Source organism: Pholcus phalangioides, unplaced genomic scaffold (genome assembly GCF_987345545.1).
Source record: "Pholcus phalangioides strain wild (caught in Gottingen) unplaced genomic scaffold, Ppha-v1.0 ptg000010l_1, whole genome shotgun sequence".
In the NCBI taxonomy this organism is placed as follows: Eukaryota; Metazoa; Arthropoda; class Arachnida; order Araneae; family Pholcidae; genus Pholcus; species Pholcus phalangioides.
This window is the reverse complement of record NW_028301603.1, coordinates 17,979,525-18,004,314: the sequence shown is the minus strand read 5'-3', so window position 1 is coordinate 18,004,314 and position 24,790 is coordinate 17,979,525. Positions and strand designations below refer to the sequence as shown.

At 38.9% G+C, this 24,790-nt stretch overlaps 1 protein-coding gene across 1 annotated transcript in view; it reads left to right on the top strand.

Annotated features, from left to right (window-relative positions):
* The first annotated feature begins 15,533 nt into the window (after positions 1-15,533).
* The window catches only part of GlcT (ceramide glucosyltransferase), a 35,112-nt gene continuing 25,855 nt past the window's right edge, over positions 15,534-24,790 (top strand). The window contains exon 1 of the mRNA XM_089237768.1: positions 15,534-15,807. Coding sequence (XP_089093894.1) covers positions 15,710-15,807 — 98 coding nt within the window. The 5' untranslated portion in view covers positions 15,534-15,709. The remainder of the gene's footprint in view (positions 15,808-24,790) is intronic.

The window sequence follows — 24,790 nt, the reverse complement described above, 5'->3', positions numbered from 1 at the left end:
CTTAAGTAACCTGCAGAGGTATTCCAGACCATTTAAATAACCTGAGGTGCTGTTCCATATCACTTTAGTGTCCCGCCACATATTTACAGGTCACTGGAATGTGATCTGCTGCACAATTCCAGTTCACTTAAGTAACCTGCGGAGCTGTTCCAGGCCACTTAAATCACCTGAAGTGCTGTTCCAGATCACTTTAGTGTCCCACCACATATTTACAGGTCACTGGAGTGTGATCTGCTGCACAATTCCAGTTCACTGGAGTGTGTGTGATCAGCTGCACAATTCCAGTTCACTTAAGTAACCCGCGGAGCTGTTCCAGACCACTTAAATAACCTGATGTGCTGTTCCAGATCACTTTAGTGTCCACTTAAGCTCCCCTGCAGCGCTGTTCCAGATCATTTAATTAAGTGGCCCACCACAGATTTTCAAATGAATAAAATGTGGCCCGCCCTTTTGATATATAATATAATTTATAAATTTTATACTGTTAACTGAACATGACTAAGTGACCATATGGCCCGTATTTTCTGAGACATTCGCGTATTTTTCGTGTAATTTTGACCCCCATCCCGACTTTTTTCATGAAGATGTTCCGTATTTTTTTTTCATTGTTCACTGAAATAAAGGATTAAAATTATTCTCCCAAATTGTAAATTATATTATGATAATCGCTGACTATAAATATGAATGATCATCTCGCATGTTTGTAATGTTCAACGTTTTTCGGTGAATTCAGTTCAGCCTCTCTGTGATTTGCAGCAGTGATTCATTAATCGCCATTGGCGATTTTTGTGTCTAGTAATTTCTGCCATCTCCTCCCCCCCCCCCCCCGTACAAAAGTTGGGCTGATACGACTCCAGCCCGGGACCTTTTTATTTTCGTGAAATACATTTTATTTCACTGCAGCCTTGCTTGTTTCATTTCATTTTCTGTCAATGGTTATTGATTTGTAATAATTGGCGATTTCTCATACAATTGCTAACATTTTTGGCGAGAATTGGCAATGCCCCGAATTCATTATCCCGACCTAGAACATGGTCACTCCTCCAGAAATACGGGTCGCCCATAATCAAAAGACCCTATTTTAAAACAGGCGAAACGTCAGAAAAGTGTGAAATTTTGTGGAGGACTTCATGAATGAAGTGATGGGAATTAGTTTCAGATGGAAAAAATTAATTACGAGATAGCGCTTTCGTGGTCGAATTGTTCTACCAAAATAGCAATTTCGCAGTAACTGCTCTACGGAAATATCGGACTTGAAAGAGAATTCGAAAAGGTCCAATAAATGTATAAAAAAAGTATGATAATGGAATTTGAAACCACAAGGATCGTTGGCTGTTCGCCCTGGGAGAGGAAGAAACCCCGTTTCTATAGACGCAGTCTGTGCAGGAGGTTTCGCTTCAGGTGTTGAAGAGGACAGATCTTCAAATTCTCGTGGTAGTGTTAGGCGTGTAGCACAGGCGCGTTGGATAGGCCACGTTCCATAATGATCACGTGGAATATCCTCCGATATTATCATCCGTACAAACTTTCACTTGTGGAACGGTTGCTTCCACATGATTATGACGCTCAACTCCGGTTCTCACTGCAGTTTCTAGCTCGCGTTGAAGTCGATTCAGAATGGCCTTGGAATATTCTCTGGACAGACGAAGCGCGTTTTCACTCGGATGGCGCAGTCAATACTCACAACTACCGAATTTGATAACCGCACGCTCATGGGCGAAAATACGGGGGGACGGGACGTGGGGGGCATTGCCCCCTCCCCCAGCGTCAAAAGTGGAGTGAGCAGATCTAATGTATGTGTGTATATATTCCCAAATGATATATATGAATTGACATCTCATATATATGAATTGACATCTCATATATATGAAATGACATCTCATATATATTAATTGACATAATCATCGTGCCCCCCCCCCCAGACTTCCAAGTTTATCTCCGCCTATGCGCACGCCATCTTAGAGGTTCCGTTGCATTCGCCAAAAGTGGCGGTATGGTGTGAATTTACTGCATCATTTATTCTCGGTCCCTACTTCTCCGAAGAGTTACGTTCTACAGGTCCAGTGACATTTTCGATCAACGGGAAGCGATGTGCATAGCTGTGACAGAACGAAATTGTTCCGGCTCTGCAAGCACGTCACTGCCTTGCAGACACGATCTTTATGCAAGACGGAGCTCCTCCACACATTGCAGTGTGAATGTTCTTAAAATACATTTTGTATAAGAATGCGTCATCAGCCGGCACTTCCCTTGTCTATGGCCTCCCCGGACCTTAATCCATGCGATTTGTGGCTTTGGGGCATTTGAAACGTCTGGTAAGTCGTGACAATAGAAGAACTTTACCTGATCTTAAAGCCAGCTTTTTCTAGGAGCAGATTTCTACAGCGCGCGCAGCGACTTCACGCTGATTGGTAAAAAAAACTCTGTATTTCTGGTTTTTAACCAATCAGCGTTTTCACGCTGCATACGGCGCAAAAGTTCTACTCCTAGGAAAACCCGGCTTAAAGGCAACATTTCACACCACGTGCTGAGCATTTCCCCGCACACACTTCGGTCAGTTGTGGAACACGTTTTGTTGCAGTAGCAATTGTTAAAATTGTAGACATTTGCCTAATTGTGTCATTTATTAACAAAACGCCCTCTGGTGGCGACATATACAACTAATTTGTTTCCCCCCGAAACAAATTCACATTACTTCATGAAGTCCTCCACAAAATTTCACAATTTTCTGATGACTGGTTTCGCCTGTAGGCTTCTTTAAAATAGGATCTTTTAATTATGGACGCCTTATAGCAACTGTTTGTTTGATTGCATCTGATTATAGGCCTACTACATATTTTTTTTTTTGCAATGGACTTGAGAACCTCAATTTCATCGGGGCTGCTCGAAAATAAATCTTTTATCGTACGTGACCTATTTCGGGCACCCCTCAAGTAAAAAATCTCTCATCGTGAGAGGAATATTTTTGGCGCCCCGGACCATGTTGTTTTTGGTAGACAAAGCGTTTTTTTTTTCCTTTCTGGGGTCTCATGGCCCATGAACCACCCTTTGAAACATCAATGTCGGTTATAACGACAGAATTTCGTGGAATCTTCGATGTCGTTATAACCTAGTTTCGACAGCAATAAAAAAATGTAGGCTAGACACAGCCGCAAGTTCTTCGTGTGTCGTCTACCTTTGCGTGGTATGGACTGATATATGTAATGAAATTGGTAGCATCGGATTTGTCTTTGTAATTGCCAACACAGTCAAAAAAAATTTCCAACTAGATCCTTCATTAAAAACAACTATAAACCTAGCATAAAACAACCAGATTTAATTTTAGTCATTAGTAACATGACCATACGTCCCGTATTTCCTGGAACGTTCCCGTACTTTCACGTAATTTAATAACACATTACTAGTACACAGGCATTTTTTTTTGCAAAGGACTACAAGAATAACTAACAAAACAACTAGATGGGTACTTTTTCATCTAAATGACCGTAAAAAAGACCAAATCTAATTAGAAAATAACCAAGTTGGCAACACTGATACCATTGTTGTCTATTTGTGTTGCGAACCTCCTGAGATATAGCTAAAGCAATTTTCTACGAATGCAGGCCGCGGGCCTAATGCCCAGACCAAAAGAGGTATTAACACCGGAGTGGTGTCATTGGATTTGCATTAAAAATGCCTATCAACCGATACCATTAGCTTCCATTTGCGTTACGAACCTTTCGAGATATGAGGTAAAACAAAGTAGTTACGAAAGCGGGCTGCGAGCCTGGTGCCCAGACTGGAAGAGGCATTAAAACTGAATTGAGACATTATTGAATTTGTCTCAAATATCTCTATCAGCCGACATCATTGGTCTCTATTCGCTTTGCAAATCTATCTAGATATAGCCAGGGTCGTCTTAAGAGAATCATGGGGCCCTCCGGGCCAAGTGGTTTTTCTGCGGCTGTACCAGGTAAATTCTAGAAAATTTCAACCAAATCTCATTTTTGTGGGGCCCTCTTCTCTTGAGGCGCCCGGGTGGGCCCATGCGTCAAGACGGCACTGGATATAGCATAAAACAGTTACGTTACGAATGCAGGCAGTGAGCTTGGTGCCCAAACCGGAAGAGGTATTAAAACGAAACTCATGCCACTGGATTTGTTTCAGTGAGATCGACCCGTGGGCATCAAACACACTGATAGAGAATTCTGAACACTGAATCTACATCCTGAGATATGAGAGTTTAAATTGTTTCGTTACGCAGCCTCCCGCGAATGCAACCAGTATCGTCAGATGATTTAAAAGACGTGTGTTCACGTCAAAAAATCGAAAATGAGGTTATCCTACATCATATCTCCCGTCACATTTTCCGAGTTCGATTTTAGCATCATCAGCAGCCAGAGAGGAGTTGTTTCCTTCCTTGTGACACCGAGGATGTGCACTATTTCAATACTTGGAATTCCCGGTCACAAGACCAGCCACAAGCTGCTTCTTCCTCAACTGTGCGCGTGTGTGGGTCGGAATTTCTAAAAACGTCTTGCTTGCAAAGTCAGAGACTCTCTCTCTCTCTCTCACTGTTCAAGATTATTCTTAAATATAGATCAGTGTGTTTCTCACTTTCTCTCTCTCTCTCTCTCTCTCTCTCTCTCTTCCTTCTTACAAACATACTTCGGTAAAATAATCATCTGTGATGGAGGGTTTCGTTGTTGTTGCTGTTGCGCCGCCTTGTACGAGCCCGGGGGGAGGGGGGGAAAGAAATTCCAATTTCTATATCCGTTCACACAAAATGGCCGATCACAAGTTGTTATCGTTGAAAGGAAAAATTGAACCAAACTTCTCCCCCAAAACCTAACCTTTTTAATTCTTTTCTTTTCATTTTTGTTATTAGTCCCCCCCCCCTTGTAATTATTATTCTTATAATACCCTAATATTAGAGAAGAAGGTCCAAATACACGCTTTATGTTTCATTTTGAGGTGTGGCCAGATCCTTTCAAACATTTTTATTCTTTAATACAACCTAAAATATGGAAGGATTAAGATAGGAGGGGAAAACACGCTTGAAAATATTCCTTGTATTTTAAAGCAAATTTGATTGCAAAAGTAGTGAGAATCTTAGTTTTTCAAATGATTTCCCATAATATATTTGTGGAAAAATCAAAGCATCGGAAACACAACCAACTTACACAGTATTCATTAACTTCTCCCCAATAGCACTGCCAGCTAGGTGCTGTGGTGGTCGAGTGGTCATAGTAACAGACTAGCATCGTGAGGAGGCGGGTTCGAACGCCACCACAATGGTGGTCGGCTGAAGTTGGTTTTCTGCGGTTCCGACAGTCCTACAAACTGCACAAATCTGTCATTAGATAGCAAAATGTTATATGTCACTTTTTTCGAAATTTCACGATACCAAATTTGTGAACAATATTTTGTCATACTGTGGTTTTTTTTTTTTTTTTTTGGCATTACTATTTTTGCCTCCATTGTTTCCTCATAAACTGAAAAAGAAAGACGAAATTTTGTCCTCTTCCAAAATTTCGACGAACGAGACTCCGGAATGCGGACAATATCTTAGTCTTCCCTTGGAGCTCGTGTGCACTGAACGGGGACCGTACATGGACGGACGGACCTAACTCAGGGCAAAGCTCACTGCCACCAGGTGGCGACTCATCCGAGCCGATAACCACACGAGCTCCAAGGAAAGATTGCGAAATTCATTGCCTTTGTAGTCTAGTGCAGTGTTTCTTAACCTTTTTTTGGCCGTGGCCCCCTTTTGAACCTTTTTTTTTTCACGTGGCTCCCCTGTCTTACCCAGAGTTTTCGACCCCCATCTAGAAGCAAGATCCTTTATACGTATTAAACTGATTTTTTCAGTGAATTTATAATGAACGAAAATTTTGCAAATAACATTGGCCTCCAGACCACTGGCCTAGAATTTATTGAGCTCCCAGATAGTCAGAGTTCTATTCAGGGCCGCCTCAACATCATGCGCCCCCCCCCCCACCTAGGCAAAGTGAAGCTATGGTAGTCCCATACTTAGCTGGAAATAAACAGCCTATATATTTCCTACTTATTTTCAAAATTTATTGTACTATATAAAATATCATAGTGGGGTCACTTATGGAGATGAGACCCCCGGGCATGACCTCTCACAAGAGTAGGACTGACAGAGCTGCAGTCCGGGGCCTGATATGGTTTTGATCATTTTTTGTTTTTCACACTATGAAATTAATATAGAGGAGAGGTCTGGAAAAATGTAGCCGGGGGGCCTGCGAAAAACCCCCATCCTAGGGAACCTGCTGCAAAATGTAGGTGGTGAGGCCCGGATGGTCCATGCCATAAGATGGCCCTGGTTTTATGGGTGGTTTTGTTGGATTCTGTATAAGTGTATAGTAACAATATAAAAGCTTTATTTCTTCTTCACACCTTAATTTTTCTTCTCAACTCTCTGCAGCCTTCCAAACCACCTGTCACGGTCCCTTTCCCCATTTTCTTCCGTGGCCTCCTTGAAGTATCCCAGTACCACTAGGGGGCCATATGGCCCCCCCGGTAGAGAACCACTGGTCTAGTGCGCTCACCCGAAAAGTGAAAGGACGGGTTCGATTCCCCCGCAAGGGCACACACACACACACACACAGTCGAATTTTCTCTCTTTCCTAAATATATCTCCCCATCTCATCCAGCTGTTAAAAGCCTTTGTAACGCTCCTGATCCCGTCATTTATGCTGTCCTTTCCCAACTTTTCTTAGATTTTTGAATTCGAATATCGCAGCGAATATTACACTTAAGAATTTTTTTTTTTTTTTTTTGGCCTCAGAAAAGACTTCTAAAAAGTTTCTAATTGGAAGTTAGAGGACAGGGGGACCGTATTCAAAAATTTATATTTCTTTGTTTTGTTACACGCTGTATTTTGCTCTCAGAACTGGTACAGGGTAATTTTTGAACGCCTTTTGAGCATTTTTCAAATTGAAACTATACCTCTACGACGGACGGTTTGACGAAATAAAGGACGCATTAGCACTTATTACAGGACACCCTGTATAATCTAGCACACTATAAATCTAGTGTTAAAAAGTAACTATAGATATAAGATAATCAGGGGTGGCTCTCTGCGTTACGTCCCAAATTACGCCAGTACTGGTTTCTTGCTTCAATTCAGATCTTCCTGGTATTTATGTTTCAATTGGTCGTCTTGAAATAACTTCTCAAAACTAGTTATAATTATAAACTAATTCCCCCGATAGAAATATATATATACAGGGTGTTCCATAAATTCGTAAATAGTTTAAAAATTCATAAAAGTTGAAGGAACTGGTAGATTTTTAATTTGCGAAAACTTATTCTCTCGAAAGGGGAATATATTTTTTGGTAAGTTTATTAAAAATCTAGTTCAAATAGAGGGCGCTGCATGAAAGAAAACCCACTGGAAATACGTAAATCAGAGTCCTATAAAATGCAGGGTGTGCGATTAACAGCTCATTTCTAAATTTTTCTGTTCCTGTCACTTAGGGGCCATTCAAGTATTACGTAAACAGATTTGCAGCCATTTTTTACCCCCCTTGTCAGCAAAACACTGAGCCCCCTCCCCCCGGTCAGCAAAATTTCGTCAAATCCTCAAAAAGGGGTGGTTGATGGCGTAAGAAACCGTCAAACCCCCCTCCCCCCCTTGTCATCAAAAGTCAGCAAATCCGAACCCCCCCCCCTTGATGCTGACGTAATACTTGAATGACCCCTTACATAAGGTTTTGATTGTGATGTTGACATAAGGCGCGGATAAGGCGCTATTGGTGAATTTTTTTTTAAATCTCAGCCACGAATCGCCGGATGAAGTTTCACGAGCGTTTCGGAAACAGAAATCACTCCTTCCAGAATTTGGTGCAGCGCACTCTATCGAGAAAAATTTGAACTTCTTTTCCTATACCAAAGAAAAAAAACCTTCAATTGGTGTCTCAAATCAACAGCAGATTCAACGCTGGTAAAAATTAAATGATTATGTGTATTTAATATACATTATAATATTTTGTAATGTTTCACATGCAGGCTCTCACATAGAATCGCATCTAGAAGTAATTTAGATTTACAATTCTATACAGGGTTATTCAGAAAAAATGGAGAAAACTCTAAGAGGTGATAGAACACACCAATACAAACAATTGTCATCAAAGAATGCGTGGTCTAACACGAAACGCCAACGCGCTTGCGTGTTTCGAAACGGTCGTTCCGCAAACTTCAAAACGACATTCCTATTGAAATAAATTTATCGGGAGGGAAAGAAAACCATGCATGCAAATATAACCTGGGGAAGAGGAAGAAACCGCGTATGCAAATCTGCGTCACAGTGAATAAAAGGTGCGAACTGTGAAGTTATTCCATCGTGCAGACGTTCTGACGTCGGCCGGACAGTGTAGACTGTAGTTGGCGTATTTTAGTTGAGTGTTTCTTTATCCTTTTTCAGCCCATGCCCCCCGCGCCCCACCTTTTGGACAATATTTTCTTTTCGTTCCTCTCTTTGTCTTATCAACCTCATTCAAGAGCGAGACTTTTTTCAATTAAAAAAAATTGAGTTTTTAGTCAATACTAAATTCATAATAAATAAAAAATTTATAAATAAGGTTGATATATCTGGACCCTGGGGCCAGGAGTGGATCCAGAAGGGGGGGGGGGGGGTCCTCCCTCCCGTGTAAATCAATTTATATGGAAAAAACTGGTCTGTCCCATAAAATACGGAAACAACGAACCTAAACAATGAATCGCCCCTCCTAACATGCCACCCAGGATCCGCGCCTGCCATGGGCTAGAGTTAAGTGAGCTTCCCCCTTGCGTCGAGAGATTGCAGGCATTCGTACTATGCAGAGCCGTCGTAACATCATGAGTTATGAAGCAAAGTGATGTTGTGGGGGTGGGGGGGGAGCCCATACTCAAGCAAGTAACAGTTTACATATTTGCATCCTTTCTCGCGAAAATACCTGGTCTCCTTATGGAGATCTATGGATATGAGGTCCTCAGTCAGTATGATACTCAGATGTGCCCAGTGCTAAGATGACCCAAACATGGGGGCCCCAGATGACCCAAACAATGATATCTGAGCGCATGGGCAATGTCTCCTCCCGGTTGCCTCTAATGCAGAGGGAGGCCTCGTGATGATGAAATATGGTTAAGATTTTCCAGATTAAGTTTGTAAATTGGTAAGCAGAGACATTTCTGGTCGGTAAAGTCCCTCAGAAAAATAATTTCATCCATGGGGGCCTCCATGACACTGTTGAGACCTACCTGGGTCCAGGCTTTGTTGAAGTATATAGTCATACTTTTTTCCGACCATATTTCACTGAAAACTTCACAGCCGAATTTTTTTTTTTTTCACAGTTTTCTGTGACCCCGCTTAACTGCCTGTCGCGGCTACCCCTTTCACTTGGTTTTTTCCCTCGTGGGCTCCTCAGACCATCCCAGGACCGGAAGGGGTGCGGCCCCATGGCCCTAGATTGTGAACCACTTGTGAACCTTGTCCTCGGGTTGAATCGCGTCAACTCTCTAATTACAACGTACCGAAGCAAACGGGGGTCGATAGTTCATGTTATCTAGTTAACGTCAGATTCATAGGTTTGGGTGCCTTTAACCTGTTCACGATCACTGACGTAATATTACGTCTAGGCACCAGCGGAATAAATTTAACAAATTCTCAGTTTTCTTTCCTCTCTTTTCATCATCACGAAGCTTTATATTGACCCTATCTCAAAGGAAGTTGCGCTACCTCTTTCCCAACTCTTATTGATGTTTTTCCACACATATGAAGTATCTTTCTGCTGTACATATAAGAGTGAAAGAGCACACGTAGGGTGAGGGTCAAAGAGGACTCTAAAAACTCTCTTATCTACCTCATCTCTTATACTTTTTACCTTTTATGTATGTTTCCCCCCCCCCCCCTTCTTCTTTTCCTAACGTGCGATTAGGTTAGGACAAGGTAACCATATTCATCACCGATTCGTCAAACAGAGATAATCCAAATTTTCTAAATTTCTAGCCAAAACTTTGTACGTGAAGTGGTTAAATGCCAAAAATACTCGCCAAGGCACGAGAATCGGAAAAAAAGCACCATTTTCCACACCACCCAAGAGGTATGGTGCCAGGCGCGTTACCCCTTTTGTGTACGGCGGGTTCCCACGTAGGCATATTTCCGTCTTCATCCTGCGCAACCCATCGAAGATCTTCTCTCGACGGGCCCCAGAGCAGCAACCGTAAGTGGTCGGTTGGGTGCCGTGGTAGAGGCCTCGCCCGTACACCACGTTTCGGCCGAGCCCCGGACCCGGTTAAGGTCGTATGGCTCGGCCCAACGATGGAAAGAAGCCTTTCGACACGGGCCGCTTCCTCTGCCCCGGCTTCCTTGACAGTCGACCATCATGCGCGCGAGTGAAATGGCGACCGACCAGCTGCACGCGGGGGCAAACTGGGGGTTGGTCATCCAAACTCGTCGTCTCCGAAGATGGGACGGGCAAAAGCCGTGGAGCTCTCCTCAGAGGCGGATGGATAAGAATGAAGCAGTCTGAGAGCATCATGTTTCCAATCAAAACAATGGAACTTTTACATTGTTTGAGAAATTCGTTCCAAAAGCTTCAACAATGAAACATTGTTAGATTTCTAAACACAGGAAAAACTGAGATGATCTGCAACGTACCTACGCCAGGGTTTCTCAACCTGTGGGTCGTCACAGTGCTTTCATATGGGTCGTAGAGGTTCTCTAACAGAAAAAGATTCCCGATTCAAACTTGACTCGCAGGGTCTTCCGACATGTGTCGTTCAAATCAACTAACAGCCCGGGTTTCTTGAGCTATGTATCGTAAGCAGGGCCGCAACCAGGGGGGAGAGAAGGTGGGTCTGGTGCCCAAGGCACCGAACCGGGGGGGGGGGGGGGCTCAAATTTCACCCTTTAACCTCACCTTCAACATAAGAAGGAGGCATCAGAATGCGTGCTTTCCCCCCGGCTGACCAAGCATCTAGTTTCGGCCCTGTCTACGGATAGCTTTTTAAAGACAAATTTAGTATGGCAGTAAAGTATTAAAAGTGTCCAGTGTGGAGTACAAAACTTCATAATTCTGTGCATTAGTGTTCACATTACCGAAATTAAATGTCTACAAACTAATAATAAATAGCAAAGAAAATATCTTCTGCAATTTGAAGACATTTGCGTTAAGCTAAATCATAGTTTCCCCAATCTTTTTGTCCCATCGCCCCTTTCTTCAGAAATGTTTTTCTCTCATCGCCCCCCAACGCAATCTAACCCATAGAATTGTATGTTATACCCGTAGCTTCTACCGTCCCCTGGAACATTCCATCACCCCCAGGGAGCGTTAACGCTCATGTTGGGAAATCACTGAGCTAAATCAAGGGTTTCAATTCAACCTTAAGAAGAGTGCTGACTACTCCATTGATTTGAAAACGTGTCGCGGGTCAGACTTGAGCGATATGTAGATGTGCCGCAGATCACTGAAATGATCTGAAATTGTGTGGCGTGGGTCACTGAAGTGATCTGTAAATGTGCCAAGGGACGTTTACGTGCTCTGAAACTATGCGGCAGATCACTCAGATGATCTGTAAATGTGAAATAAATGCTTATTTCATTTTTACAAAATTTGGTTTGAGGGGGACCACATAAGATGACCTCGAGGGCCACAAATTTCCAATCACCATGTATGTATCGTGAAATGTTATTTTATCAAGTTAATGCTTGTACGTGGTGACTGTTAAAGAATCATCCGATTTCAAAATTGTATATTTCTTAAAAATTATAAGAACTCTGAATGATATATAATATATTTATGAATGTAAGGGTTATAGATGATATCGCGTTTTTATGAACAATTTCTTATAGCCGATTTCAAGCGTAGAATCATTTTGAAATGGAATGATTCTTTCTTAACGACCCTGTATACGAAAATCTAGGACCCATACACCTCGCTACATTTCCACTTTGCATAATTAACACAAAATGCATCAAAAAACAAAATAAATGTTTATTATAATATTTTTAAAAAAATTTAAAAACGTTAAAAGTCAATATATCGTTTGATTAGAGCCGAAACAGGCATTTTGAAAAATGCTTTCGGGGCAACACATTTACAGGCAAGAAAATCAAAATATGCAGGTTTTCCGGGACATATGGTCAGCATGTGCAGGGGAATCGCCGATAAATATTTTCGTCGAAAGTGAGGGGTCACGCTTCAGAAAGTTTGGGAACCGCTGGTATATAGACTATTTCCTTTCGATATGATTGATCTCATGCCCGGTGGTTGAGAAACACTATTCTAAGGCATCGCATTGAGCTAGTGGTTGAAATACCTGTACAATCTGTACTATCATATTCTGTCTATAGGGAGATTTTTTTTCATGGATTGTGTGAAATCGGAAAAAAATTCGGCTTCGAAACACATGTCTGAGAAGACTATGAAATTTATATTCCCTTTGGGACACAGTGTGCGACCCAGGGTCATAACTAGGATTTTCGCCGCCCGGGCCAAACATTATTTTGCCACCCCCACAACTTTAAAATTCGATAATTTTGTAATGGTGTTGTTTGTTCCCACCTAAAACTGCGGCCCCTTAAATTTTTCCTCCCGATGCAGTTGCCCCCTCTAATTACGGCCCTGCTTAAGATTCACATCTTATCAATCGCATCCAACTTGACGATAATCCCGAACCATGTCTTTCGTTAACGGACTTTGGCCAGGTATCTCTGGTGACTTCAAAAACTGGCCAATGCCCGAAATTTGAGCATTAGCCGGGGCAATTTACAACGAAATTGGCCAATTTTTGATCTGGTCGGCTTCGTCGCGCAGCACTTATCCATTTCCCTGGATTCCTGCCTGTTTCAGAAAGGGACTAAAACAGGACCACCATTATCAGATGTGGGGCCTGGTGCGAAAATGATAGCGAAACGAGAAAAATTCTTGACAATTTTTAGTCCCCGGACCTCTTTTGCCCCGATTTTATATACGTATTTTGTTGGGGGGATTGGAACCATCATCCAAAAATTCATTTGCGTGCCATTACAGAATATACATGAATACTGAAAATATCCACACACAAAAAATTTAAACACACAATGTCGGATTCATAAAAATTCACCACTGGAGATAATTTCAAATTAATGAAAGAAACAATTGCAAAAAAAACCAATGAAAATTTAAAAGTGATGAATTAAAAATTGGAAAAATAATTGATAGAAATAATTCTACCACCTTAGAAAATTCAGGATTAATGGAACCAATAATTCCAGAATACCACCGAAAATTCGGAATTAATGGGACAAATAATTTTAGAATTGGTGAAATCCGTTCAATAATTTGGGATCCCCGGTTTGGTTCGGGGTTTGGGTTTCTTTTTCCCCCACCTGGAAACAAAAATTATTTTGGTCACCAGAGGCAAATATCTGTTTTTATGCGCCCCCCCCCCCCCATGATTTTAGATGAAAAGAAAGTTCAGAAGAAACCCCAGCCCCCGCAGATAAGCTGCGGAGACTGGGATTTCTTCCGAACTTTCTTTTCATCTAAAATCAATAGTAAGATCTTATCTATACGGGGTGTTGATTCAGCACCCTTAGCATCAAATACACCTGTCTTTCCCTAGTTATGGCTCCGCGGCGAAGTCCCCATTCGTGAAACGAATAAGTTTCCCCTAATATTAGTTTCTGTATTTTCATAGTTGAAGATCAGACGCCTTGTTTAATTGATATACTATATAATTGTGTGTTTCAGTTCTATACCGTAATTGTGGAGGCCCGGCATAGCCATAACAAAGGCGGTGCTGACAGAGATCCAGTCCGGGAGGGCCCCCGAGACGATTTCTCATTGTTTTCTTTTTCACACCTTAAATTCAATAAACAGGTGCTCGTGAGAAACCTGGCCTGCTGCAAAATTCTCGGGGGTATGAGGCCTCGTGCAACCGCACCAGTCGCGCAAACCCCAGGAACTTAGGTTTGACCAGGAGGGCATATTATAAACAAGTACAACACGGGACCCTATGGCAGTGGCTCTCGAACTTTCACCCGGATCCCTTTGCTCAATTCATGGTTCATCCGCGGCTTTTTCCAGAATACTTTAGTAGAAAAAAAATTTCCCTTATAAAAAAACCACTCCAAAGCATGAATGGGCATAGGCGTAAACAGAATTTTCTCGGGGGGGGGGGGAAGGGGAGGGGAATCCAAAACCTTTCTTCTTTGTGGGGGGGGGCTGTTTACGTTTTCCCCTACAAAGTAACTTTATAATCTCGGCTTTGGGGGAAGGGGGGTTAGAACCCCCTAACCCCTTCACGTTTGTGTACGCCAATATAAATAGGCATACACATCAACATTTCCAGCTCATCAAGACGCCTCTGATGAAAGTTGGCGACGCCCCTAGGAGCTGCGACGTACACTTTGAGAAACACTTCTCTATGAGATAACTTAACAAGGAAGTTCGATGAGGAAAATACTTTATGAGTTGGGGTGGTCAACAGTTCCGTCTTGACACATGAACTTTTTTCGAGAGTGGGTATGTGAATTGGGAGGCAGGGGGGTAGGTGGGGATTCCTGAGAAGTGGGTATGTGAATTGGAAGGCAGGGGGTATATATAAGTGGGGGTCCCTGAGAAATATTACTTTGCCCATGCAGGGTCGCAACTAGGTTGGAAACAGGCGGGTCCGTTGTCCTAGGCTCCGGATCAGAGAGGGCGCAAATTTCACTCTTCAACCTCTTCAATGATAGAAGGTGTTGATTTGCCTCGGCTGACTAAGCATCAAGTTCAGGGACGTAGCGGGGAAGGCATTTTCTTGGGGGACCCTTAAACACAGGAAAATTATGCAAAATAAGTGTACACTTTCTGTGGGCCCCATTTGGCTCGGGGACCCCGGGGCAATGCCCGGTTGCCCCAGCCTAGTTACGGCCCTGATCTGGTTGCGGACCTGTGCCCATGGGCCTTATGACGTTCTTAAGACCGCCGTGGGGATCGGGCGAGACTAATATCGGCAAACAACTGGTTTAGTTCTACCAATGTGACAATGTTTTTTAAAAGAAACCAAACAAAATGGTTCATGTTCAGAGTACAGGTAAAATAACCGTTTTTGCTCCCAAACAGAAGAACAAACGGAGAGGTAAAAGAATCAAATTACTGTACATAATATATCTATTTATCTCTTATCTCTCTCTTTTTGTTATCACTCCAGAACTATCTCATAAAATAACTCGCACAATTTGTTACTGCCTCTTCTCAAACAAAAAACCCTACTAAAATTCTTTCAATCTCGGCTCGCAATCAAAACACAATAAATCATTAAAAATTCACCTGTTCAACGATAGGAACCGGTTATTAATTAATAACCATAATAAACTAAAAAAAAAATCGTAACTTTCCCTTTTTTTTTGCATTTCGGTGGAATTCTCGTAAATATTACGATATTCATTACAAATCTCTCTGACGAATATCGTGTACGTGAGACTCGAAACGTAAAACCGTGAAAAACATCGTAAATTTGGGAGTCTTATAGTCAGTTTTATGATGATTATCGTATAACGATCCGAAGATAATCGTTTCTTGGTTTATTTTCTGTGAAAGTTGGGTTAGTCGACTCTCCTCACTCACTCGACGCGGCGGCGTTTTTCTTTCAGTTTGTGGCGGAGGCCGCAGCGTCTCCTCTCTCTCTGGCAAAAAGTCTCCTCACTCACTCTCTCCTCGTTTTTACTCCTCCCCACCGCTTTGTACAGATTAATATGGTTTTACTTTTCTATACGCTATTTGGATTTGCAATATTTTTCTTCGGTGGATGGTGTTTTGTGTGGTTTCTACACATAATAGCGATCTTCAACGGGTAAGTACCGAGATCTTTACGATAATAATTGTTATTTTACGTTGTTACAATGTCGCGGAATAACCCACCTTTCGCCGGCGTTACGACGACGACGGGAGTAAAAAAAGGACCTTCCCTAACGCCGCGCCGGTTGCCTGTCAGATCGAGGTTAGGAGGTCTGTGTATTTCTACTCAAGTAACTTTTTGCCTTTAGGCTTAAGGTGTGAAATGTGGGCGAGGCTGGATGGTGATGATGTCGCACCGCATCGAAAACGTTATATTTAGATAGATATATGTATTGGCACCACCATCATCGTGCCGGCGTTTACACATTCACCAATCAATGACCCGATATGGATGAGATCTGAAAATGGCTCGGGTGTTGTCAGTGTCTATAGGTTGTTGCCGGAATTCTCGTTTATCTAACCGATGGTGCCAATAAAGAATGGATTTTTGATTGAATATTGTGTTATAAGAGTGACGGGGGGGGGGAGGGGTTGAGGTTAATGATCCCCGGTTACCCGGGGTAATGTTGGAGGGGGGGGGAGGTGTGATCACACGGATTACCAATTACCGGGGATAAAAAAAAAGGTAGAAACACATGGTGTTTTTGACTTTTTGATGCCTAAGGACCTTTTTTTGCCAATAAATGGCCATGAACCCCTTCACAAAATGATTTATGATAGGTTGATTGTTATTTAGCTCATAGACCCCCCCCCCCCATAACATTAATCATAACATCTAATTGGTACCCATGAGTTTCAGGGACTCAAAATTTTAACTACATACATTCACTGACTAATCAAACACAGGACTTTGCAAATCGAAAAAACATTTGGGCACCAGTCCAATTTATTATGAGCTAAGCATGGTATTTTCCTCCAGGAAAACTGCCCTAAATAACGTTTTCTTTTACTTTTCCCATGTTAAAATATATTGCACAATGAAATCAGAAAATTTAAAGTGCCACTACCGATTTTCTAGTCACCTGGGATTTGTCTAGACCAGTGGTTCGCAACCTTTTGGACTCGTTGAGCCCTTTCAGGTCTATAATTTCTACTGCGGAGCCTCGTAGGTCTATTTTTTTATTTATTCATCAAAATTACTGATTTATTTTTATTTAAAAGTATAATGGGGAGTGCACACAGAGTGCTGGTTGAGAACCGTTGGTCTAGACCAAACATCTGACCTTAATCCAAGAGATCCACTAACTTCTGGTTTGCCCAGAACCCCTCTTTAGTTAAATTGGGGGCTGGTAAACTGACTCTCTTGGTTTGAATCAAACATTGATAAATTTACAGATACAATGGAAAAGAAAAAAATTCTGGCTGCTGTGTGGTCATAGTGAGGGATTCTCATCATGAGGACCTCCTTCAAATCTCACTGGCAACATAATTGATTGGTCTGTAACGGTGCATATATTCAATCATGTTGCACGTCACTTATAGTTTAAAAGATGGTCAGACAGCATTAAAAGCATTCATGCACAACCTTAGATATGCACTCATACTGTTAGGTACAGAAACACATCTGGCATACCTATTCAAGAGTGAAATGTTCCATGGAAATATAGACTAGAAGAAAGAAATAATAAAAAAACATTTTTGAAAACTTCAGATTTTCTATGCATGTACTCTTATTTTATGAGGTTACAGTGAACCTCAAAAGAGTATGGAAATCAGATGGTGCAGTAGCGCTCAAGTCTTTTGACAAAAGGAATCTATCCTATAGATAAAGCACTCATTTGCATGCACTGCTCTGACCACTTTGACATGTAATGCAAAAGGGGGATATTTATTGACACCTGTAGCTGAAATTTGTTTAAGATTAGTGAGCTTTTATTGTCTAATTTTTGTTTTGAGTGGATCGAAAGTGTTTTGATCAATATAGTTTAATCAAATATAGAAGTAATTGAATTAATACAGTTCACAAGTTCGTGGAACTGTGTTCAATAACTTGGAAAGAGTAATTTCCTTCCAATATATGGCTGAAGAAGACCACATATAGGATAGATGTAGCAAAGAGAGAATCTCAAAATGTCCACTAGGTGAAAAACTTAATGAATTCAATTCAAAACACGGACTGAATGCAGGAGTATCATTCGCAAATTGTTGGCTGGACATTATGAGCTTATTTGGTCGTCTACTCAAGTGGAAAGAAAAAATTGTTTAATTACAGAAGAACAAGAGAGAGGGAGAATTATGCCTATCTTCCTCATTAACAAGAGAAACCATTCAAGGTGCATATAGTTGATATGTATAATATTCATATGAGGGGTATTACAGGTTCCTGTGGGTATTTATAAGGTAATTACTAAGTTGTTTTTGGTTATTACTGTTAAACACAAAAGTGGAAGTAGGAATGTTTTTCTGCTAAAGATATATCCCATAACCACGTCATCTATAACGATGTGACTCGTGTTGCTATTACTGATATTTCAGCAAGGCAATAATGATAAATATAACTCAAAAGTTATTAGGCATTACCTGAAAGGCAACAAAATGAGAGTTTTATGGGTGGTTATGTCAGAGCCTATAACTTGAATATCATCAAGCATTTGTGGATTGAGTTCAAATACAAATAAGGCCACAAGAGGCAAAATGGCCAATGATGTGGCTGAGGAAAAGATGCCCATAACAAATATGGGTGTAGTATATTTTTAAAATACAGCAGCTCCCAATTAAAAATGCAATTATAAAAACTATATGTTCTATAGACGAGTCAAAGCCAGAAATTATATAAATTCATTGGTTTTTAAATTGTGTGAAAAAAGAATGAAAAATGTCAACTGCCCATGGACAAACTTATTGGGTCCATATCAAAACATGGCAAGTAGTTATACAATCCAGAGGTTTTTCAATGAAGAGTTGACTCATTCTACCATTATAATGCCTATGACGTAATGATAGGATGGGCAAAAAGGATTATGGATTACCAAAAACAACGGTTAACCCCTTGAACTGGACTTTATTTTCAGGCAGAATTTCTCAGACAATTTCATGGTGAACTGGACTCATCATTCAAATCAAGGGGGTCAAATTGCTGGGAATGAATAGGCAGTACAGTTAGTCACAAAAGTTTGCATATATCTTTCAGAATACTAATATTCTAACATTATTGATGCTAGAACTATAATACTGTTTTGGCAAACTTGCACTTCAAGAGAACAAAACTATAATGTACCAGTTTTATGAAAAAATGTTATGGATTCATGATTGTATGCAAATGTTTAAAAAGACACATCCAAAAGTCTGCATACAGCAGTTGCATTCTTGTTATTTCACATGTGCCTGTGAATATGATAAGCAAGGAGGTCAAAATAAAACTTTTATACTAGTCCTTTTAGTACAAGGTACTGTTTATTAGTGTTTTGTATTGAAATAGATTCAAGAAAATCCATTCTACTGATATTTCAATCAAAATCAGAAATTTGCAGTGAAAATAAACCTTGGAGTGAGATTTCCAAAACTGTTATGGAAAATTGCTTCATTGTTACAACCATTAGTGGTTGTCCTAGAGCTCTCTAAATGACTAATGCACAAGTGATTCTTAGAAAAAAAATTTAGTACAAAATTATTTTCTTCTAAATTGTCACAGTACATTACAGTAATCACCGGGTAAACTGTACATCTTGAATAAGACTTCTTCAATCTTGCCTTTGATATCCTACTGCAAATCGGAGAATAAAAAAGACTTTGAGAAGCAGTTCATTCGAAAGGCTTCAGAGTTCTTCAGAAGCTATGGTAGCGAAAAGAAAAATGGCAGCAAAAGATTATAAAAACCTGACCACCACAGTGAAGCATGATGTGCATAACCTACAGTAATGAATTGGGATCTGTGTCTATGGCTAGTGTAGAAAAATTAGTCTTCATTAAAGGTGTGGACAGCCTATAATACCTGAAGATATTGCAAGAAAATTTACAAGCATAAGTTGATGTATTTGGACTTGAAAACACACAGATCTTCGGCAGGACAGTGATCCGAAGTATTCTGCACGGATTGTAAAGGAATGGTAAAAAGTAACCTAAACAGCTTTTCATTCACCTCCCCAGTCATCAGACTTGAAAGAAGAGTTTGAGATAACAGTATTCCCAAACAACAAATGCTTCATACAGGCATTGATGAAAGCATGGATTAAAATAATGCCAGATGTCACCGAAAATTTGGTTTGATCAATGCCCAAGAGATTGCAGGTATTAGAGTAATCAACCTATCTCCAATACAGCAATTATCTCTATTGAAGGGCACACAAAATATTAAATTATTTAATAGGGCCTAATGCATAAATTGTGCATATTTGTTAGATTTTTTTATAGTGTATGTAGACTTGTAATGTGCATATTTGAAATAAAAGTATCTCCCATTTGTGTATGAAATCAATGCTTATGTCTTCGTATCAGGAAAGTAACTGTATATGTTGAGTATTTGATTTAAAAAAATTAAATCGGACACTCGATATAAAGTCCCAAGGCGTTTTAGGGTTTTAAAAATACACTTTTGTGCCTGGCTGCTGTAACAGGTTTTTTTAACTGAGATCCATGAAAATTTTTTTACCAATAAAATGGCCATGGATCTGTTGCTTATGTGATATGAGCTCATTGTCCCAGAGGTGGATCCCATTACAGTTAAATGTACTAACAATAGGTTTCTATTTATCACTTTCTCAGCTCATGGACCTCCCCTCCCCTAAGCTCTCTAAGGACTTCCCTTGTTTTAGCAATCACAAAATCTGAATTACCATATTTTAATGTGTATGAGGACCCTGACCTTCCCCCCCCCCTCAGATTTTTTTGGGCTTAAAATTTAGTGAGGAAAACTTATCTATACTATTATACTATCTATGTATAACAAACTCTCAAATTTTGGGGAAAAAAATTAGTTCCTTCTGCATGTTGAAATATGATAAATGGGTAATTGTGGGGCTCCATGATTTTGCGATCAAAAATTTGTGCAAAATATATTCACTAACCAAACATCTGACCCTTGTCCCAGGGGTCCCCTAATTCCTGCTTTGTTCTGGGATAAGATAATGCTAATTTCATTGAAATATCTGGTTTTAATAGCGAGCTATATACAAGCGCTGAAAGATTGGCGAAGTGTAAAATTGAATTGTTGCCAAAATTTTAATTCACCAATTTGCAAAGGCCCTTCTAGCTAATCTGTCAAATTTGGAAGAAAAAATTTCCCATTCCACCAGCTTTCGAAAGAGCCTCACATAAGCTGAAATAGGCAAAGAGCTTTAAGGCACAATAATGATGACACTATATTTGTTGCATATTTGGTCACACTTTCAACAAATATATATTACACATTTTCACATATGATTACAAAGTTATCCCATGTCCTGTGAATTATATATTATTTGTGTTATTTCGATCACTAATAACCAAGATTGGGTTTTTGACGTGACACACGTCACACAAAAACTGGTTTAAACTGTCGAAAACCATCTAAAACCTAAATATGCCTTTTGATAATGTTTTGAACACAATAGGTATATAACATGATGAAAAACTTACTTTTTTTGATATTACAATGTTTTATTTTCAAACATTAATTTATTACTTTATTATTACATTATTACTAACTTATTTACAAAATTAAAACAAAATTATAATTTGTGATTTTGAATTTTTCAACATAAGAGTGTAGAACATATAAAATATAATTTTATGGTTTATTTATCTAAGCTTATCTTAACTTGTGTTCAATTTGCTAAGCGGGATAGAGATGTTTATTAAAAATATGTATGATAGGGCATCAGGGTTAGGTTTTTGACCCCAGAAAATAACTTGGTATTAAAACTGTCAATGATGTCAAATAGTTTTTTTTTAACCTGATAGATATGGTAAATAACAACACTTACTTTTATGTAGGTTAAAGGGTTTTACATTCAGAATTATAATTACTGAGAATCTTGATATTTTAAATTTTCTGATCTGCCCAAAATTTTATTCCTTGTAAAAATTCTCACACAGAATTTGTTAATATATTAATTAAACTCATTTACTTTCATTAAAATTTTCTGAGAGCTCAGGGTGTATAAATTCACAGTTTTAAAGAGTATTTCCAACCAAAGTAGAGCTGATAGGACTTGATACCCCCATGGTTTGCACATTTAAAATTAAATACAGCTTCAATTGGGTAACCCATTGCATTATAAATGCTAGTGAATATACCATATCATAGTGCAGAAGTAAGAATAACTAAGTTTGACTAAGCATAAGTTACAGGAGTTTCTTAAGCTTCATGTACAAGCTGCTAGCATTGCCAAATTAAATGATATTTTAGTTCTACAATTTATTATTTTGATCGCTAGATATATTTCAAAGTTATGCACAATAAGAGTATCTCAGTGATTATCTAGATAATTTAATAATGACAGAAATCAACATTAAATATATGATGTAATAAACTTTTTTATACACTTATCTGTTGTAAAAAAGAGTACAGCAGATGGTTTATATCAATGCACAGATATGAGCAGTTGAAGATATTTTGGAAGGTCAAGAATCATCTTGAATCAGAGAATGTCAAATCATTCCATAGTTTTCCTTCCAGTGTTTATGCTATGCTTTATTCAAATGTATATTTTATAAGAAAAAAAACACCATATATATTTTGTCCAAAATCTGTAGAGAGTAGAAAATTATTTTAGAATCATATTAAATATTTATTCTTTGTATAACATGGTCACTTTAAACATTGCATGCAATTAACGTGTGCATTTCCATTGGGAATTTTTATTCTGTATTCTGAAAAGCAATATTTGTGAGGTTTTTGACGTGACAGTTTAAACTGTCAAAAACCTGCCAACCCTGCTTATAACCAGGGTTGGTAAAAAAACCAAAACAGTGTTTTTTTGGTTTAAAATAGCATTAACATTAAAAACAAAATTTCTGAAAAATCATTCAAACTTCTATTAATTAAAATAAAATGTTTATTAATATAATTAACACCATTTCTATATTAATCTACATATATTTCTTGCATTTTGACAAAAATCTTTTTGCAATTTAGTTATTTTTTTGCTTAACTCAATGAATTACTTTGTGTTTGAAAATTCTTAATATTATTAACCATATAATATAAAGGTTTTTTATCCAGTTACCTTCAGTATGCTTAATTAGTAAGCTATTTTGCAAAAACTATGATAAAAATTAGGCAAATATAATGTATTTAATGAAGCATAAATAATGCAGATTAATTAGCAATGATTTACGATATAAACAGGGTGATTATAATTAAAGTTCTGATTTCAAAACACTTTAAAAAAAGAACCATTGTCAGAATGACTTCAAACATTTACATGAATATTCCTGAAGCAATGGAATTTTGAATGGCAAAGGGGGAAAAATATTCAAAAATGTAAAGTTAATGGCAGTGTACTCATTCAACACGTGGGAAATTTGCTCGCAAAATGGAAATGACAGCCAGTCAGGACAAAATGATAACTTAATTAGTATAGCGCAGTTTCATAATTCATGGAAACATTATAAAAATGAAGTAATTGAACAAATAAAACTACAACTTACATAAGAAATGTTAAATATGTTGTCCAAGATGCTCTGGCTATAAGGTGAAAGCACAGAAATGCTTGTTCAACAACAGATCAGCTTATGCCATGGTCATGATGTGGATGTTCTTGCAATTCACCAGAGTTCGCAATTTGACCACTGTTCATAACATTTTGAGGTACCCCCCCCCCCCCGACAGCCAGAAGTTGTAAGGTCAGGTGTCATGCCATCCTGTTATTGTCAAAATGGTTCTTCAGCAGCTGCTTTGCTGTTATTGCAATGTGCATCTTGATGAAAGTTGTACTATCCACATACTGATGTTGTTGAAATCCAAAATGATGTGGTTACACAAAATGGTATTATCCTGCTGGCCAAGTACAGCATCATCTACTTGCACATTTTACACTTTTTTTTTCTTTTCTTTTGCCAAAGAAATTTTCATTGCTTCAGGAGTATCCATGTAAATTTTCAAGTCATTGTGATCAGTGGTTCTTATTGTAGTGTTTTGGAATCAAAACTTTAAATTATAATCACCCTGTATATAGCTGATTATTTTTTGTAAATCTGTTGCTACTATACAGTAGAACCTTGATTAACTGGGCTTAATGGTGAAAGTATTAAAAAAATATTTTAAGACTGGGTGATTGATGCAGAGAGTGTGAGATGTGTTACTTCTTATAGGAAAGAAAATGAAAATGTCTGGAATAATGCAACTACTAGTACATGGGGGGGGGGGGTCTTTGTCTTTTAGGGACAGCTGGTGTCATTATTGGATTATAAGACCACCTGATGGTGTCACTATTGTTGCTGCTTCTTTTTGAAGGAAAATAAAAACAAAAAAATACCCTGTGAGGTAATCATTATTACATTTAGATGTGTAATGCAACCCTTAGCCTATTCATGAATTTGCTAAAGATATATAGAGCATCAGAATATAGCCAAAAGTTAGAAAATGTGGTAAGAATAAGAAATTTTGGCTTCTGTATATCAACTTTAAATAACATACTTTATATGAAAAAAATATATACATTTATGTCACTTTTATGGGACTTTTTGGAAAAAACCACTTATACCATTTAAAGATATCAGAATGTCCCCAAGAATATAAAATGTGGTAAGAATGAAAAAAAATTTTTGGCTAATAATGAACCAATATGATATTTTTCAAGGGAAAAATTATATTTAGGCCACTTGGATTTGATTTTTTAATTACATTCTTACCACTTGGTTAAAACCAAACAACCCTGCTTATAACAAGCACCAATTTCAGCAAAGTACCCCTATAAAGAATTTTCAAACAGGAATTGTCACAAATTTTTTTGTAATCTAAATCCTTTACTTCCTTCAATGTTCTTTTTTTTCCCTGGAAGACATTCTTTATGGTATTTTTGGTATTAACCATTGTAAAACCCTCTTTATTTAATTTTTTTTTTACTGTTCTCTATTGAGTCCCATTTTGTTGGAAGAAAACCTTATTTTTTGAGCAG